The following is a 13,543-nucleotide window of genomic DNA, read 5'->3' on the forward strand; positions in this document are numbered from 1 at the left end:
TTGCTTGATTAAACTATGTTTAAGTTTCGTCTTCCCGTTATGAGGATTATGAAGGATTCATTAAATTCCAAGTCTAATTCATTAAACTAGAAGTGTTCCTCCCGAATCCAATCCTTACAGTCCAAAATCCTTCGTAAAATCCTTAACGCTCCTTACTTTGTCACAAATCAAGTCATCCATCATGACCTCAATGTTCTATATGTTGCCGATTTGGCCAAAACCAGATACCATTCCTTCCATAGAAAACTTCTCAACCACCCAAATCCACTTGTTCCTAACCTGGCTTTTACTTCATTACCTAATAATCCTCCTAGGCGTCTGAAAAGAAGATGGCCTCGTGATCTTCTCCTCTAGAAATATTATTGGAATTCTATCAATAGGTAGATTCTCCACATGATTGTATCATGTCACTATCTCACCTACAGCAAATTTACTTGTTGTATATATGTTATACAGTTGTAAATAACAATAAATAAATGATTAAAAAAAAATAAAATAAAACTAGAAGTGATAAGGAGGGAAATCAAGAAATATTATGATTGCATTTGCTAGTTAATCATAAAAATAGAGAAAAACATGAGGGACAATTAAATGCAGTGTTCGATCCAAACATGAATTCCTAGAATCAGGAAAACAATTGTGCGCGAATGCAACAATGAAGCATTGGAAAGGCAACAGAAAGGGTCCCATAGCGAATCCTGTATCAATAAGTTTGTGTATACTATTTATAAAAGAAATGCAAGGCATACACAAAGAAAATAGGAATTCCGTTAAAGAATTCATATTGATGATTTCATTGAAACATATCTGGATGGATCGGGTCGCATCGGTGTGTGTGGAAATGTACATTTATCGAGCGGTCGAACTGAAGGGCAAGTTACAGCGGATCAGTTTGTGATCAACCCCCCCCCACTCCGCCGTGTGCCAGATAAGGGAAACGATAGTTTTGATCGCCATCAGCCGACACGCGTGCGACTCTTAACACGTGCCTGCCTCGCCTAGCGATAAGCCAAACAACCCTCCTTTATCTACTTTCAACTTTATTCTAAACTAACGCTTTATTTCCGAACAATTCTAGAAACTTTTTTTAGCGCACCTTATTCTTCCAACAGTGTCGACAGTACCAATGTTTTTGTTAGTAACATAGGAAGTTTCTAGGAGAATCAAAAACAAAACTATGAGTCTCTTAAACCAGTTTGCGTTGTGACAAACGGGAAATCAGAAGGCTAGAAAAGCATGTTTACTTGAAAACGCAGGTCAAAGATAGCACCCTTCGTGCCAATAGCTGAAAACATCATTATCAAATAAAGATGCTACATCAACTTGTACTGTGTATCCTATTATATTTCATAATATATATACAGAAGATATCTGGTTCGGGCTAGATCGGTTACATAGGGAACATTAAGGTCTTTATGTATGATTTTATTTTTGACAAAGTAAGACGCATTGAGGATTTTACGAAGGATTATGGATTGTAAGGATTCAATACGAGAGGAATTCGAAGGTTTAGTGGAGCCCCAAAGCTCAACTCCATATGTCCAGATTAGTTAACAAATTAAATTTTTGTTCAGCGTATTATTAAGGTAAAATAACAGATAATAAAATTATTGAATAAATAACTATAAATACTAAAGTTGAATACTTCCGACATTTTATATTTTATTATGTTTTATTTGTTAACGAGTAATTCAAAATGGATGATTCCCGGATAATATTATTTTTGTTAGATCTAATTTCGGATTCTAATTCAGATTGTGTTGCTGAACAGGTTTTACTGCAATCATTGACAACCAAGAGTCTGTAACTATCAAATAACTTTTATCCTTGAAATATCAATATTTTGTCTTATGTCATATTATAATATCAATATTTGGGTTTTAATAAAATATTATATTGAATAACGATATTTTATTCTCGATATTATCGTTTATGTATTTCCTGTCTTCGGTAAGTGCTGTCGGGAATGTTCGTGGTTGCTATATCTTGTACAAGTTTATTGGTGTGGTGGTAGAGTTTGTCTATCTAATTAAAACAGTTCAATGATAAATAGTTCAGTAGAAAGTTCAATACACTCCAGATATATTACTAAAATTAATTAATAAATTAAAAATACCCTAAATATTGCTTTAAAAAATATAGAACATCATTAAACCATATATTTATAATTTTAAATTTTTTTATAAAAATAATTCGTATTTTGAAAAATTAATATTTCTATCAGTATTTAGCCAATATGTGTTGTTCCTATGTTTAGGTTGTGTTACAAAAAGCTGATGCGTTTTCGCAACACCAGAAAAGTGTTGAAGCGTTCTGATATGCGCTTAGCTTAACAGTTGATAGACTGAATCAGATTTAATCACTATGCGGTCTTTACGTAAACCATGGATTACAATTTGACTGGAGGTAGATGTTAGCAATGAGCAAGTTAAGCTCTTGCCGCTGAAGGGGTTGGTTGCTAATGCATGTCTCATCTCCGTATTAAAGGGAACCGATAGCCCAGTCTGGGAGAAGAAATATGCAAATGGACTTGTTGAAATAAGGGCCACGCTGCTTGGGATACTAATAACGCCACTGACAGCGGTAAATCTTTCATTTTTTTTTTTCCTTTTGAGCCTCTAATTCTTCTCTATTTACACCGCTTCTCGTACAAGAAGGTGGAAAGAAGAATTAGGAGTGATCATAATACGTTCTATTTGACAAACCTTTCCAAATACCTTACCACCAGAAAACTTTGGTCATTACATCTTTATTTAGAAAATGGGAGTAAGTTAATTATTAAAAGAACATAATATAAAATCTTGAGTCTTCAAAAAAAAATAAACAACCAAGACATGTTAAACATTTTAGGGGTGATAATTGCCGTTCGTGGTCGAGCGAGTTAAAGCTCGAACTTCGATTGGCTCGTACGTGCAGCGTCGCCGGTTCGAATCCGGCCTGGGGAGTCGACTTTTATTTCTGTGGCGTCCCTCAAAATAGAAACTAGACCTCCCACACCGAAAAAGGTGCTACCCTGTGGATAACCTCCTGTATGACAGAAATTAAAATAAATTGATAAGTAATAAATTAAAAAAATAAATAAAGTAAAGTAGATGGTGGTATGGAAATTCCATATATGATTGATAGTTTAATGATATTATTTCTTTTGTTATTTTTTTTAATTTATAAGTAGACAAAATTACGTTTTGAGATATAAGAATATTTTCCTACTGCAATATTAGTGCCTTTCGAAGTGGCAAAATACAACGAAAACAATGGTCCATGGTTGACTATTCAAACGTATGCATTTAATACGACGTCCAACCTCCACATGGAACAACGCGGTGTCGTATTGAGAGTTTTTTTTAATCATAAAAACAGCGGGAGTGGTTGTTTACTAAATGAATTGGTGAAATAAATTTGAATAATGCCTTTTCGTCGCGTATAATTCGGTAATCTGCATAATTTTATATCGAAATAGAGAACCTTAAAAGATATTATGGCAGTGTTTGTCCCTATAAAACTGTTCAAAAGCATAGACTTGACACGAATTAGCGGTTTATTAAAGATGAACATTATGTTCTTCAGAACAGTTATGGGATGTCTTCTCCGTCTGTTTAGCCAATGTAAAAACTTGGAAAAGTATGGTATAAGAGTTCTCTAAAAACATTATGATAATAAAAACATTAAAAATGATATACAAAAGCACGTAATTTCAACCACAAATCTTCAGACCATATTATTTATTGTATATATTTTTCTTAATTTCTGTTAATCAGAGCTATTTTGGCAAACATTTGACGAATTGAAGTATAGCACAATACAATTTAATTGTATAAATGGGCTGGATAATAAAATGTTAACGTATTTAAGATAAAATTGTATTCTAAAAATAAAACCTCGAGTCTTTCAAAAACAAGTTAAGTACAAGTACAATAAGAGATTGTAGATTATTTTAAATAACCAAACTGAACGCTATTTTAAGGTAAATATTTGGAAAAATTGGCATTTAAGTCCTGTCAGAATATTTTCATGAGAATAAGACCTATTAAAACGTGTACTTCCGTAGAAAATTTTGATTCGGAATTTTTCACGATACTTCCCGTCACTATATATTTATTATATAGGTAAGAGGAAATAAAATAAAAAATTGAGTAGAACTTATCACTTACAAGGTACACTTGTTCTCGAATCTCTAGCGTTCCAAACTAAAGTGACCTAATCTTTTCCAACGATAGTACACCTTTAGTAGCTAAATATTCAAAATCCACTAAAATCTAAACTCCCTATTCTTGATCTATCACCTTTGGTTTCTCCTCTTATTGAAAACAAGATCTAAACGTACCGACATATACCTTCTCCTCAACCTATCTTTTATTGGAATTCCTTACCCATTCCTATGTGTAAAAAAACCCTCTTATACTGTTTTTTATAATAATTCCACCATCTCGTAATTATAAGCGAATTGTATGTCATCTTTGATAGGCGCTAACCTTTATTAAACATTAAAAATAAATAAATAAATGAGAATATTTGAATAATGGTAGATGAACGAGATCCATTTTAGAAAGAGTGTTATTCCACAGAACTGTTAATATTAAATTTATTTTTATGATAACATATGCATTCTTCGAAGTAATAATTATATTTTTGTGGAAGGCTCTAATTCCAATTCGTTTTCGAATAAAGTTTTAGGTTTAAACTATCCGTGTTTATATAGTAAGTTCCAAATTTACATCTGTTACATACACGTCTGTATTTTTGTTTTTTCAGGATTATTATGGGCGTTTGTCTATTTTATGTATATAAATTCGCATTTCTATTAAATATAAAAATATTTCATTTGTGTTTTCATATATATTTTTTTTAATTGTTAAGTTTTGAAACTATTCGTGTATGTGAAGCGCATTCCCTATTACATTCACATCCGCGAGTATATTATTTTATTTATTTTTTTTTTTTTGTAAGATTTTTATTGATTGATACATAAGTTATAATTAGATAAATAACCTTTATATATTTTATCATTAATTAAAAACATTTATTCAATAATAGAAGCTTTGAAACTAGTCTTATGACATTTTCGATAAGCATTTGCGTAGTGTTTATCGAAATCATTTTAAACTTCTACTAACATTTTCCACAAAAAACAAATCCGTACAATTCTATTTCAGTATCCACTTAAGGTTCTTGTTCCTTTTCTCTTAATTTCGATACTCAATAAATATAAGTTTTCTTGTTTAGGTTTTAAGTGAATATAACAACATAAGTTAAAATTTAAAATGTCCATAGCAAAGCAAAATAAGTACTTGGTTATGTCAGTTTTATCAATTTTTTTTTATAACTGTATCCCTTTTAATAATTATTTAACAAGAAAATACAGCACAAAAAAGAGATTTTCATTAATAATCAATTCGGGCTCAAAAAAGGAAATAATAATTATAAATATTATATTTCAGTTACATAAATACCATTGTTTAAGATGACTTCAGTCTTCAATTTTCATTCTTATTTTTTTATTTATTTATTTATTTTTTTCATATTCTTCTTTCTTCTATCTTCATTTTCTTGGATGCATGTAAGAAATGTTGAGCAGGGCTTCATTATTCTTGGATAATTTTATTTTGATGAAACATTGTATTGTTCTTCTTTTTCTAATATATCCTTCAGGTCTCCTTCATGGAATTTAATTGTTCCATTTCTTTTTAATTGATCTCAATACACTTCTTTTCTTGTAATTTATTTGTATTCAAAATGAATAATAAATGGTGTATCTGTTTTTTAATTTTTATGATCAAAAAAGTCCATTTTTCAAAAGCAGTAATATATATGTAGGTTTAAATAAATAATTAAACAAGCTATCCTAGAATTCCCAAAATAAATTTATAATAAATACTCTTTGATATAAAATATAGGTAGATGTTTCATAATATGAAATTACTTAAATTGAAATATTTTTTGAATAAATGCTTAGTCGAAAAAAAAAATAATAAAATGAAAAAAAAAATAAATAGAAGTGTAAGAGAAGGCCTTTTTATCTATTTTTCCATTTATTTGTATAATTTCTTCAAGACAGATTTTTATCAAACCTGAAACAGAGTATACCGGATATTATTTTTTTAAGCTATCTAATTTTAATTCTATCAACATTTGAAACTATCACCATTAATATAATTTTGTTCAATTGCGATAAAAAAATTTATATTAGTCATAATATAATTTAAAAAAAAAAAGCGAAAATCATAAAAATAAACCGCATTTTATGATTAGACATCGATAAAATTTAGTGAGATTTTAAAAATCATTAAATTATTTAACCATAAAAAAAAATATTTTAAAGTACAAATAGAATTTTTGTGTGAAATAATTGTTTAGTTTATGCGGAGTGAGGAAAATTATATTATTTAGAAAACACATACATATATTCCCCAACACAGAAAGACAATATTTAGCCACGAATGGAAGTTTAACCCCTTTCAATCGGTTACTGACAAACAATGTATATTTGTGTAAAAATGTATTGTGTTTATTTGTGTTTGTATAAGGGATAAATTTTTATTTTTTATTGAAGGTATTTAATTAATTTAATGATTTTATTTTTTCGACACGACTAATATTAGATTCCCATTATATGATAGAATGCATAAACTTTTAACAATAACGGACGATAACTTATTAATAACTATATTTTTTAACAAAAAAGCCTTCTTTCGTAATTGGATAATTAAAACATCATTAATATTTCGATATTATGTTAAATTCAACAAAAAAATATTTTCTTAACTCCTGTAATTTGTATTAAGATTTGTGGGTTTAATTTTTTTGGTAGGGGTTGAGGGTAAGTTACCTATTTTGAAAGTAATAATTAATAATTAAAGGTTAAGTTAGAACTTCTATAGTCTGTTAATTTTCAATAAAATATAAAAATAATAGCTATTTGTAATATCAGTACTTTTATTTGATAAAAGGATGCACATGTTATGAATTTATATTTTATGTTCACTAGGAGATGGGATATTTCATACGAATTTATCTCATATCTTCGTATTAATTATTACTAAGATGAATTTTAAAAAATAATGTTTGAAAATTAAATTGGAAAACAGACAGATCATTGTAGTTATTTATCAATAACTGTTAAAAATAACATATTGCTAATAGTAGGAAATCTATGACTCCTAATCACTGTTAATTAAAACATTTTTTTTTTATAGACTTATTCGAACTTGCTCGGTTATTTTTATGTATGTTATTTTTTTTATTTATGTAATAGTTTAAAACAGGTAAAATAAAATTAGATAACCGATGAATTCGCTCTTACTACAAAGAAAATGTAATAAAATTATAATTGCTTAAAAAGTTTTAAAATTTTAATTTTTTATTTTCACTTGTTTTAAAATTATATCATGGCTATATATTTGTTTATTAAAAAAGAAATGATTCATTTAATAACCCACGCTGCTCAAAAATAATGGGTTCCTATAAAACATAGCCATCCGACAAAAACATATTAGTAAAGATACAATATTTATATCACTATCTTCTCTTTCTTTTAAACTAAGTTACACTTTGTGCTTCCCCCCTCCCTTTTGAATAGTCCTTAAAAGTATCCATCATACCCCCCTATTCCATCCTCGCATATCTCAAATTTGATTTTTCCAGTGATCAGACATAAATAAATATTGAATTAGTTATTAAAGCTTTATTTAAATTTATAGACTTATCTGATGTTAAAATTTCCAGCTGCAGGCAAACAAAAAATAAAGCTGCGAATAAATGAAAGTGTATACAAATATTTTAAATTAAAATAAAATAGCAACATTGTAGTAAAATTAAAAACAACCAAACATGGTAGTTCAGATTAATTAATTTTTTTTTATAAATAAGAGAAATGATTATTATCGAAATTCAATACGATGTCTACAGGTTAAGGTGAGTGTTTTTTTTTCTTTTTAATAGAGCAATCGCTTGAAGAACTACGAACTAAAAAATGAGAAAAAAAACAAAACAAAAAGTATTGTTATATGGTCATTTTTTGTCAATTATAAATCTGCGATGAAAATAAAAAAAAATTGTATTGTATGGTTTAACTAAATAGAAAATATAAAAATAAATAAATAAAGAGAAGTGAGTAGCTATATATAAATTTATTTTGCTTCCAGTGAAACTTGATAATAATTTTTAAAAAAAAATTGTTTGCAGTGCATGTAAAAAAAAAAATGAATAAATATGGTGAATATTATTTTAAAAAATACTTTCACTTATTTTGTCAAGCTGAAGTTGAGTTGTTAAGTTCTTGAAGTTATTCCATTGCAGAGATATTTACATAATATACATCAGGGAAAGTTTATCCGTCTGCTGTGATCCTGTTAATCGGGTTTATTTTTCGGCTTACGATAATGCTTCGATCTTATCTTCGTAACCTCGTAAGCCAAATTTACTGCATCGGCTGTCAGCTGCTTCACTCAACAGGTCACTTTGTGTCCAAATGTTTGTATATTAAAACATCATATACGTTTCTGAGAATGCGGTATCTTCCAATGAGGAACCATAAATTTGTTTGAGTTGTTAATCTAAGTAATTTCTGAAGGGTTTGTTTAGAGCAACATATTTTTTTTCCGTTCATTCTTTAAGGTCTTGATAGACGTTTTATAAGAGAACTCTTCGTTTGTTACTTGGGTTGTCCAACCAAACCAATGGTGGATTATGTTCAATTTCAGTTTCATAGACAATTCTTGTCCAATATATCTAAGTATATAAAAACTGGCCCGACAATGCTTCGCTATTGCTAGACTAGATTATGTACTATATATAGATTGAATGTTTGACATTTAGTTAAAATTATAGGTTTACTTATACATCATTATTTTCATGTCTTGGATACATAAATTGAACCTATATACCAACAGCTAGATCAATTTACTTTTTTTTCATTTCATAACAAAACTTAAGACTATATATATCTAATAGTGATATATAAGAACGATGTGTTATGGATGTATCTAGGAAAAAACAGTTCACTATATCTCAAGTGAGTTTCTAAAAGTCTTATGAAGTTATAATTCAACAAAATTTTTGCTGAAACTGCAAAAAGTTTAAAACATTTTTTTTTAAAAAATATAACAAAAACGTTCAATTTTCCATATCTTTGATTATAATTGTAATGACATTTCAGTATATGAAAAAAAAATAAGTTTTGAGTTATGCGCCAATAATTTTTTTTATTTTGACCACATCATTTTTTCAACTGAATAAATCCATATTTCAATAGCTAAGCAAACCCTCCTAGAACGACACTGAACATTTAAAAAAAAAATCAGTGTGTAAATCAGTAAATAACTTTTTGGAAATCTTAGATAAATAACAGACATTATATTCGTAGTTCTCATACCCTTCCAAACTTCAATTCCCGTTTATTCGACCACCTTCTGTCCACCCAATTACGGAAGAATAGTAATTAAAAGTATCAAGTAAGATGTAAATAGATAGGAAGGGAAATAATATTTAACATAAATATTATTGGATGTTTTAATATTTACGAAAAATCTATAAACATGTGCATATACTCATATAATTAACACTTTTCCTTTCGTTTTCCTTTTATTTCATTCATTGGATATGATAACTTAGAGAATTTTTTATTATTACCATTTAGTAATATTAATAATAATACATACCGTTGGTTTATATATTTTATGTATTTGTTTTGTTGTATATTTTTCAGATCTTCGTTTATACTTATAAATATGTATATTAGCAGAAAGTGTACCTTTCATGGATTATTTTTAGTTTAGTGGTATTTGATTTTTATCTGTTTTTTAAAATTTATTATCAGAAGTTAGTTATCTTATGTTTTTTGACATGACATATGGTTTTATTTTATTTGTTCTACTTTTAATTTATATACTCAGCTAGTTATTGGAGTTCATTTTTATCTTTTCAAATTCATTATTTTCATTAAAATGTATGATGGTTTATAATTTCATTTTTATTTTGTATTTTACTCTAAAGTCTAAAATTTTACTCTAATTTTGACGCCAGTAATATTATTGTAAAGGGATCAATCCTAGAATAAAAATTTTAGCTGTTTTTTTTTATTTTTAGATGAAATGAAATTTCTCCACAGTCGGGTTCCCTTCACATACTTTCTTTCGTTATCATAAAATTTCTACAATAAAAAAATTAATAAAGTTGAAAGTTTCTAATTTTATTTTTAAAACGTTTTAATAAAACAAGATGAGTTGATACATTTCGTGTTTTATGAATTATTGACTTTCTTTCACATGACAGTCCATAGCTAACTTCATCTTCAGTGGCCTATTCTCTAGAAATGTAGTTAAAAATATTTTGTTATATTAAAGATTTAAAATGAAAGTTTAAAGAGAGCAGAAAATTACATATATATGCCAAATATAAGTTCTACAATGAAAATTGGTAGGACCCAATAATTAGAAAATATATGTTGAAATTAAAAAAGAATAGTTTTTTTTTTTTTTAAATTTACCTGGAATATTAAAAGTCACTGGCTGTATAATGATAAATAAATTCCAACTTCTTAACTGTTTTGAAGGAAATGGTGAGAAACATTTATCTTTATTTATTTTTTCTATTTAATATAAAAGATTCATCCCTGCTCGGAAATATTAAAAGAGTAAAAATATCACAAAAGTTGAATATAAAGTAAAATTAAATGATATATAATATATTATCTTTTTCATAAATATATTATTTCCAATAACTTCAATACAACGATGGCTGTTATTTAGTTAGCTTCTTATGTCATGGATATGTTGGCATCATATTATAATGCTTGTACAAAAAAAGTTAAACATATGTTCTCAAAGAACCTTAGTCAAAAAAACTACTGTGCCCAAAGAACTTTACAGTAGTGTTTAAGCCTCTGGTGCAAGTTCATATGATCCTGAGGTCGACATTTTACAAATGACCAATATAATAATTAAAATTATTATTTTATTTTTTTTCGTAAAAACAAAATTTTTACACTAAATATGGTAAAATAAAATATTTTTCGAAACCAATGCTTCGTGAAGTTTGATTACATTATATGCAATGAATTTAAAATTGAACCTGTCAACTACAAATTGTCGACTTTTTTAAATGAAAGTTAATTAATTTTTTTTAATCAATAATAATGCTGAAATATACAAAAATGAAAGTAAGGAATCAACATGATTTAAAAAATATATATATATAATTTAATTGATAGCTTATTACTATTATGTCATGATATGTAATTTAATTAATTTATATATGTTTAATTATTTTTAGTTTACAGATCAACAACCTGTCGCTTAATCCCACTGCTTCCAGAACCTCAATTGCCCGCAAGTAGAAGTAAGTTAAAAAACAAACTTAAAATATTGAAAAAATTTCATGTAAATTTTAGAATTGTAAACATAAAATTAGATAGACGTCTTAAAACACCTTAACGAAAATTTATAAATAATTCTGTCTGTTATAACATTAAAGAAATATTTTTCTTTTGAAATTACAAATGAAACAATATATATATATTTAGACAGTGAATAATCTCTGCACTGACAACTCTACACCAGAGCCCCCTATCAGTGGACAATTTTTATTCCGACATAAAAGAGAGAAACTTAGGATTTAAATCCGGTCAAGGATATCCATTTTATTCCCCATTAGCACTTCACACTTCTTAATTACGACCAAAAGCCAAAAAATATGTATGAACATACATACGATTCTAGGACTAAATTTTTGGGTCATATACTTTGAGAGAAACCTACATAATGCTGTTTTGCCGAATATATAAGACCATTAAGGAAAATTCATGTTAAATAAAAAAGTATCTAATATATTAATATAACGTTACTGAAAAAATACACGTTATTTAAAAATATTATTTCATATTAAAATAAATAAAAAGAAAGCTTGGTTGTTTTATCCAGAATTTCTTTGTAGAATACGTAGGAGAAAAAGTTATTAAAACCACATAAATTACTGCTGAAGAACTTAATCGTAAACTCATTTATTGATAATAATGAATGTTTAATAATAATTAATTTTATAAGACTTATTTTTAAAATATTAAGAACAATGCATTATCAAAACTCAGCATAAATTAAATCCGTGGAGAGGAGAACAATCAGAGAAAATATACAAATTTTATGACTTAAACTAATTTTTACAAATTATTTGACCGTATATCATTGATTGTAGGAGGATGGTTTGGGAGGAATAGAAAAACTATTAGTAACCAAGGTTTCTCTCAATTTTGCAGGGCTGAATCCGGAATATGTAAAAAAACCGAAGATTTTATATATTCCAGAATTTCCTCTGATTATCAGTCACAGAATAATAAAATAATTACCATAAGAAAACGGGAGAGTGGGGATAGCGCAATATTAAAACAGCTAGATAAGTGACTTCCTTCAATTGCCAAAAAGAAAAAATACCTGATCACTAAATAATTTTTTTAACTTGTAATTCGAGAAATTGTACATTTTATCAACCATCAATTTATGTAAAAAAGTTTATATATGAAAGGGTAATATTATAAAAATTGATTCTAAAATAATACAACAAATATTAACTGAAATTCCTAATAATTTAACGAAATATACTGTTTACTTAAAATATAATATGGGCTATTGGATAAAGTTAACTAATTTTAAATACACGAATATAAAAAGAAATTATAAACCAAAAGGTTAATTTATTTTATCAAACAAAAAATTCGATCTGTTTTATTTACTTAATATTTACTTTAACAACTTTAAACATTTTAAATATCGGTAGTTGAAAATTTATTTTAGTAATATATCCCTTATAATGTGTTTAATGTACGTTTGTAGGTATATGAATTTATGTATTACATTAGTTAAAATCTAGATTCAGTTTATTATTAAACTTTCGCGATAATGTTTCTTTTTATGTTTGTATTCGTTATTCGCATAATTTAAAAATAAACCACGGATGAACATCGCAATAGTAGATTTAAATACTTGCTTCTAGGTAAAACTTTTTTCTCCAAACTCAATGAAAAAAATCGAAAAATAAACAATTTCTTATTAACCGAAGACGATTAGGTCAAATATTTAATCGACTATTAATAATTATTTATCCATAGACTTACCTGAAGAAGTCGTTTCTGCAGAAGAGTTTCCCTTCCCTGGAAAAGCACTTGTCAGTCAAGTTGGAGTGGCAATCGAAGCAACGGACGCATTCTGCGTGCCATGTTCTGTCCAACACGTTCAACAAGAACTTGTCCAAGATGGGTTTCTCACATGCAGCGCATACGATGATCATTGCGTTCGTATTGACAAGACCGCCTGCTCCCCGACCTGAAATACATGAGAAACAAAACATTAATGAGAAAAGGAAAAAAATACAAAAAACAAAACAAAAAGAAAACAAATTTATGATTATTGTTTAGAGATTATTGGAAGAATTTTCAGGAAAGATTACGTATGAGAACAGATCGAACACTAAAAATCTCATATCGATAGTAAAAAAAAAAAAAAAGTTTAACACAAAATACACATTATGCAAGAATACGTATCATGTATACAAGCGA

General features: G+C 27.6%; 1 protein-coding gene across 1 annotated transcript in view; it reads right to left on the minus strand.

The window, feature by feature from the left end:
- Lim1 (LIM homeobox 1) overlaps positions 1-13,275 on the minus strand; it is a 250,567-nt gene extending 237,292 nt beyond the window's left edge. The window contains exon 1 of the mRNA XM_014424798.3: positions 13,103-13,275. Coding sequence (XP_014280284.3) covers positions 13,103-13,275 — 173 coding nt within the window. The remainder of the gene's footprint in view (positions 1-13,102) is intronic.
- Between the last annotated feature and the right edge of the window lie 268 nt (positions 13,276-13,543).

Source organism: Halyomorpha halys, unplaced genomic scaffold (assembly GCF_000696795.3).
Source record: "Halyomorpha halys isolate HHAL.00 unplaced genomic scaffold, Hhal_1.1 Scaffold27.1, whole genome shotgun sequence".
Classification (NCBI taxonomy): domain Eukaryota; kingdom Metazoa; phylum Arthropoda; class Insecta; order Hemiptera; family Pentatomidae; genus Halyomorpha; species Halyomorpha halys.